The following is a 6000-nucleotide window of genomic DNA, read 5'->3' on the forward strand; positions in this document are numbered from 1 at the left end:
TAAGATGAGATAAAGTAGATCACATAAGGTTAAATAAAATCCTAAATATGAGATGAAATAAGACTGGACATGATACAATATATGATGACATAAAATGAGATGTGAAAAAGGTAAGATAAGATGAGATGAGAAATAAGGAGATAAGATGAAATAAGATCCTAAATGAGGCGATCCAGGACATTATATGAGATGAGATACAATAAGATACTGTATGATGTGATTAGATGTGATAAGACCTCAAACATGAGATGAGGTGAGAAAAAACATGATACGATAAGGTGAGATGAGAAAAAAGTAAGATAATGGGAGATAAATAAGGAAATAAGATGAGATAAAATGAGATTAGAAAAAATTAGATGAGATGAGATGAGATAAGGTGGATCAGATAAGATTAGTTAAGATAAGAAAGGTGAGATAATAATACTATATAAGTCCAACAGTGTGTAGGGTAAAATAAAGAGAAATATGGCACATTCTATTGTGTATTTAATGTGTATTTATGGTGTATTTAATGTGAATTTATGGTGTATTTAATGTCTATGTATTGTGTATTTAATGTGTATGTAATATGTATTTAATATGTATTCAATGTGTATTTGTTGTGTATTTAATGTGTATTTATTGTGTATTTAATGTGTATTTGTTGTGTATTTAATGTGTATTAATTGTGTATTTGTTGTGTATTTAATGTGTATTAATTGTGTATTTAATGTGTATTTAATGTATATTTGTTGTGTATTTGTTGTGTATTCAATGTGTATTTATTGTGTATTTAATGTGTATTTGTTGTGTATTTAATGTGTATTAATTGTGTATTTAATGTGTATTTGTTGTGTATTTGTTGTGTATTAATTGTGTATTTAATGTGTATTTAATGCGTATTTGTTGTGTATTTAGTGTATATTTGTTGTGTATTCAATGTGTATTTAATGTGTATTTGTTGTGTATTTAATGTGTATTAATTGTGTATTTAATGTGTATTTAATGCGTATTTGTTGTGTATTTAATGTATATTTAATGTATATTTGTCGTGTATTTAATTTGTATTTAATGTGTATTTGTTGTGTATTTAATGTGTATTTAATGTGCATTTGTTGTGCATTTAATGTGTATTTATTGTGTATTTAATGTGCATTTGTTGTGTATTTAATGTGTATTTAATGTGTATTTGTTGTGTATTTAATGCGTGTTTATTGTGTATTTGTTGTGTATTTAATGTGTATTTATTGTGTATTTAATGTGTATTTAATGTGAATGTAATGTGCATTTGTTGTGTATTTAATGTGTATTTATTGTGTATTTGTTGTGTGTTTAATGTGTATTTGTTGTGTATTTAATGTGTATTTGTTGTGTATTTAATGTGTATTTATTGTGTATTTAATGTGTATTTGTTGTGTATTTATTATGTATTTGTTGTGTGTTTAATGTGTATTTGTTGTGTATTTAATGTGTATTTAATGTGTATTTAATGTGTATTTAATGTGTATTTAATGTGTATTTAATGTGTATTTATTGTGTATTTGTTGTGTATTTAATGTGTATTTATTGTGTATTTGTAGTCGTTAGCTGCAGTGTGAGAGGATAAACGTCCACTGTTTTTAAAGGACGATAAACATCAGACACAGTTTGATTTAACACTCACTGGTATTTCTGCTGTTACCATAGAAACGGTGATTATCAGGTAGGTACAGGTCGTCACTGTGAGGGCTGTGATTGGTTGGAATGGGAAAGGTTCAGTAGAGAAACTGATCATCGATCAATCGGGGTTTTCCTTATTTATACACAGTCAACAAATGCAAACAAAAAGCACAAAAAACAGGAAAATGAAACAAACACTGTACAAACTGTACAAACGCTATGCTGAACGCTGCAGGAAGAAATAAAGAAGATGAAAGAAAAGAAAAAAGTATAATTAAGCAACAATTGTGCAAAAAAAAAAAAAAGACAAAACAAAACAAAACAAAATAAAATAAATCTAAATAACAACTATAAAAATTTGGCAGAAGTTTAATAATTAGTATTAGTATTAAAAAGGCTCAAAAGTGATGCAGAAGTGGAAAAAACAAAAATGTATCAAAAGTTAAATAATGGGTCAAGTGTGACAAAAAAGTTAATAAAATACAAAAAGTTTAAAGTTGAATCAATAGCAAAATATGATAAGATAGTAGAAATACATAAAAATGTATGAAAACATATGAAAAATAATTTTACAAAATTATTAAAAAAATGCAAGACTAACGCAGATGTTGAAAAAAAAAAACAAAAAACAACTAAAATGTCAAAAAATGAGCAAAAATGTAGGACTTAGGAAAGATTAATGAGACCTTAACTTATGAAGATATTGAAAAGAATCTTTTTTAAAATAAATTATGCAGAAAGTGTAAAAAAACAAAAAACAAATATTATTCAGAAAAAAAGGTAAAAGAAATGAAAAAGGAATAAAGTAAAAACACTGCAAAAGAAGTAAAAAAAAAAAAAGAAAGAATATAGTGTAGAGCAAATTGTGTAATTTGTTGAAATAATTCAATTTTGAAGAGTGAAAAAAAATGAAAAAGTTCAGTGTATGCGTTAGATGTTGAGAAAGTTAAAGGCTTTAAATGTGCTTTAGTAATGAAAGTGATCTGCTGACCAATCACAGGCTGTTCAGGAGTCACATGGTGTCTGCATGTAAAGAAAAGCTTTTCATTTGAACAATTAGTAGCAATGTTGTTACAATAGTTCACTGAAAAATACTGCTCCAGGACTGATTGATGACCTGAAAGGCTTGTTTGTGCTCAATGACGTGATGTGTTTTGTTTCTCGACGCTTCATCGTAAACATTATAAACACGTAACACCGACCCAAACACGACCGCCGCATTTGTGACATCAACAAAAAGACAGAAGCAACAGATCACAGAGTGCTCACCTGAAAGCACGGCCTCCACCAGGTCTCCATCCTGGATCTGAGAGGCTGAACGCAGCAGCTGTAGAACATTCTCTGATGACACGTCGTGACGGAACAGGAGGATCTTCTCGTACATGCCATAGAAACCACACTCTGGTAGCTGAGGTACACACACACACACACGGTAGGTACACAACTTAACTGCTTTTGTAACTAATACTATTAGTACTATTAAACGTATAATTATGACTAGAATTAGCAGTAATTAATTAACACAACTGTTACTGTAAGCCACTTGTTCCAAACCCATTTATGTTGAAAATTGTGATTCTTCTTCTTTGCTATACTTGTAAAAAAATAACCTAAAATGTGCATTAAACATATTTTAAAACAGTTAGAATAAATTATTTGAATTATTTCTGCTCAACAACCCCCACCCGCTGCCATGACGTCACGCCCCCTCCGAGGGGGCGCGCTCCCTGGTTTATGAAACCACTGCTGTAAGCACATGTACTATTACTCATACTATAACTATTACAAGCATTACTACACTGATAACTAGTTTTAATAATAGTAGTATTAAAACACTTACTATAGATCCATTTCATGTGACGTATGCATACTTAATTCGGTGCATTCGGGCACAGGCTCGGTTCAAAACAACCGGAGAACTGCATTGTACTAGCATCGGCACGTGATTGAAACACTTTTGTTTTCGTATAAAAACAACACAATGTGTTGATTGCACAACTAAAAGTCCAGGACTGAAATTTTAAAACATACCAGCTGGTGGACACCCTTTACAGAAGAATAGACGTATCCGACACAGACACACACCGGTTTATGATAGAAATAAACTGCAAAAAGTTGCTAAATAACCACGTTATGTTTGTTCAGAAGCGATTTGTGTCAATGTAATCGGTGCTGAGGCGATGGTGCAAAGTAACCATAAAAAGCTGTAAATGGACTGACACTTCTATGTATACATAACATACAAAATATGTAAGAAACTGACCATATCTAAGCAATAAGTGATAGATATCAGTCCCTATAGGATCTTCACTTTAAATTTCCTAGATTTTGTGACAAATTTCTATTTAATTACAGAAAATATGATGTAATAATTTCAGGAAAATTGAAGGGTTTTGTAAGAATTTTGAGTTTTTTTCAACTGTTTAACATTAAAAATGACTGGAATCATGAACCATAAGCACCAGGAAAATTGTGAGCGTCGGTGTAGTGTAAAATAATCGCACGCATGAAAGCCTCCTACAGGCACATGCGCACTAATAGCGTAGTAAATATTTATATACATTCAATACTTCTCTACCTTAAAATTTCCTACAGTGACACGGCTGCAGCAGAGGACTGTACTACACTTCCTCAATTTACCAGGGCAAAATTAAAGTGGTTAACTTCTTGAATAAGTCTACATTCTGGGTGACTCATCCTTTAGTAACTTCACAAGTTGATCATTTAAACCGTAAAAGCGGCGCTGTCTGCGCGCGCACACACACACACACACACACACTGCTCCCTGGTCGTCACGGCACTGGAGCAATGAAGTGATGAAGTGACCTAAAAGCACCACAATATTGAAGTGAATGCAGTCGCTGAAGTTGTTCGGTGTAAACGTACCTTTATATAAACTGCAGAAACAAACTAGCGTGGGCATTTAGGAACCGAACAACAAAAAAAAAATAATTCAAAAACATCTTTGTAACGGTCCCGGAACCGGACGTTAGGAACCGGTTCCTATTTGAAACCGGATCTCGGTGAGCAACCCTACTATTTTTGGAGCAATACCTGCACGATACCCTCCAGATCCAGGCAAAAGGGCTTAAAATATGCTGTGGAAGGATATATTCAACATAAAATAAACAATGAAGGGAACGTTACAAATATCGAAGCAAAAACAAACAAACCAGTCATGCTCCTGCACTGCTGGGTAAGTTTTCTTATATTATATTGTTCATATCCACGGCTAATGGGGATCTTAATAAAACAAACTGTTACATTAGCTACAGTAGCTAGCTGAACCTACAGCTGACCCAAGGCTAATAAGATAGCAGCTACTAACGCTGCTAAGTGCTAACAAAACCTGTTAATATAGATTGGGAGACCTGCATGCTTCAGGAGGATTTCGACTCAAATATTGATAGTAATATGGTAATATTGCTGATAACTGTATACCCCAGTCATCGTTGCAGCGCCCCCTGCTTTTTACTAGGACCGAGAATAGTATAGTTATGGCTTAGGTCAGTTATAATGTAACCATTGATATTGTTTCACCTGTATCCTTTTCCATAGACAAACACTACTAATGTCATTGATGCAAACACAATCGACTAGCACTCTTTCTGTGTGTGTGTGTGTTGTTGCCAGAAGGATGCAGCTCTCGTTGTCACGGCAATGTTGTTTCAAGGCTGATGTGACTCCATTCATTGTATGAAGCAGCATCTCAAAGATTCATTAGCAAACAGAGCAACTGTTAGCCTCAGACCACAGCGAAGCATGCTAACAATATACTGTAACTTATACTACTCTTACTAATACTATTACTCATGGTGATACTACAAATGTTATTAGAAACAAGCTAACATTAGCTCCAGCGCTACAACAATGACACATTCAGTTAAATCAACCCTAACACAAGTTAAAGTTACAAACAATGTGTCCAAACTAATTTAAATCCTTCAAAACAATTTTCCTCGTCTGTAATTTACATTTTTCTAGAAGTTTCTGGAAGTTTCTTCCAAATCTTGCCCTCCAAACCCCGCTTCTTTGGTCTACACTTCCTGTGCCAACACAAAGCTGTCAAAATAAAAGCCCATAACATTGAAATACTCCTTCAAAAGAAAAAAGTGAGGGAACTTTCATTCACACGATGACAAACAATAATTCTACGACTATTACTACAACTGTACTAATTAAAATAATTGTATTAGTAAAATAACAATAATAATTAATAAGAATAAAATTAATGATACTATCACTATGAATATAAATAATTCTAATATTTGCTACTGCTAAAATTACTAGGAATAATAATTCCATTGATAGTTACAATACTATAACTACAAACATTACTATTACTATTAATAATAACACTAG

The 6000-nt window shown here is 32.4% G+C and overlaps 1 protein-coding gene across 7 annotated transcripts in view; it reads right to left on the minus strand.

The window, feature by feature from the left end:
* The window catches only part of prkd1 (protein kinase D1), an 82281-nt gene that overhangs the window by 23669 nt on the left and 52612 nt on the right, over positions 1–6000 (minus strand). For 5 of the 7 annotated variants that reach the window (XM_028437205.1, XM_028437203.1, XM_028437202.1 and 2 more), the window contains one exon: positions 2908–3046. In XM_028437205.1, the coding sequence (XP_028293006.1) occupies positions 2908–3046 (139 nt within the window). Of the gene's footprint in view, positions 1–1642; positions 1708–2907; positions 3047–6000 lie in introns of all 7 variants that reach the window. The other 2 variants (XM_028437199.1, XM_028437198.1) reach the window with 1 other exon arrangement.

The sequence above is a fragment of the Gouania willdenowi genome, chromosome 22, assembly GCF_900634775.1.
Source record: "Gouania willdenowi chromosome 22, fGouWil2.1, whole genome shotgun sequence".
NCBI lineage: Eukaryota > Metazoa > Chordata > Actinopteri > Blenniiformes > Gobiesocidae > Gouania > Gouania willdenowi.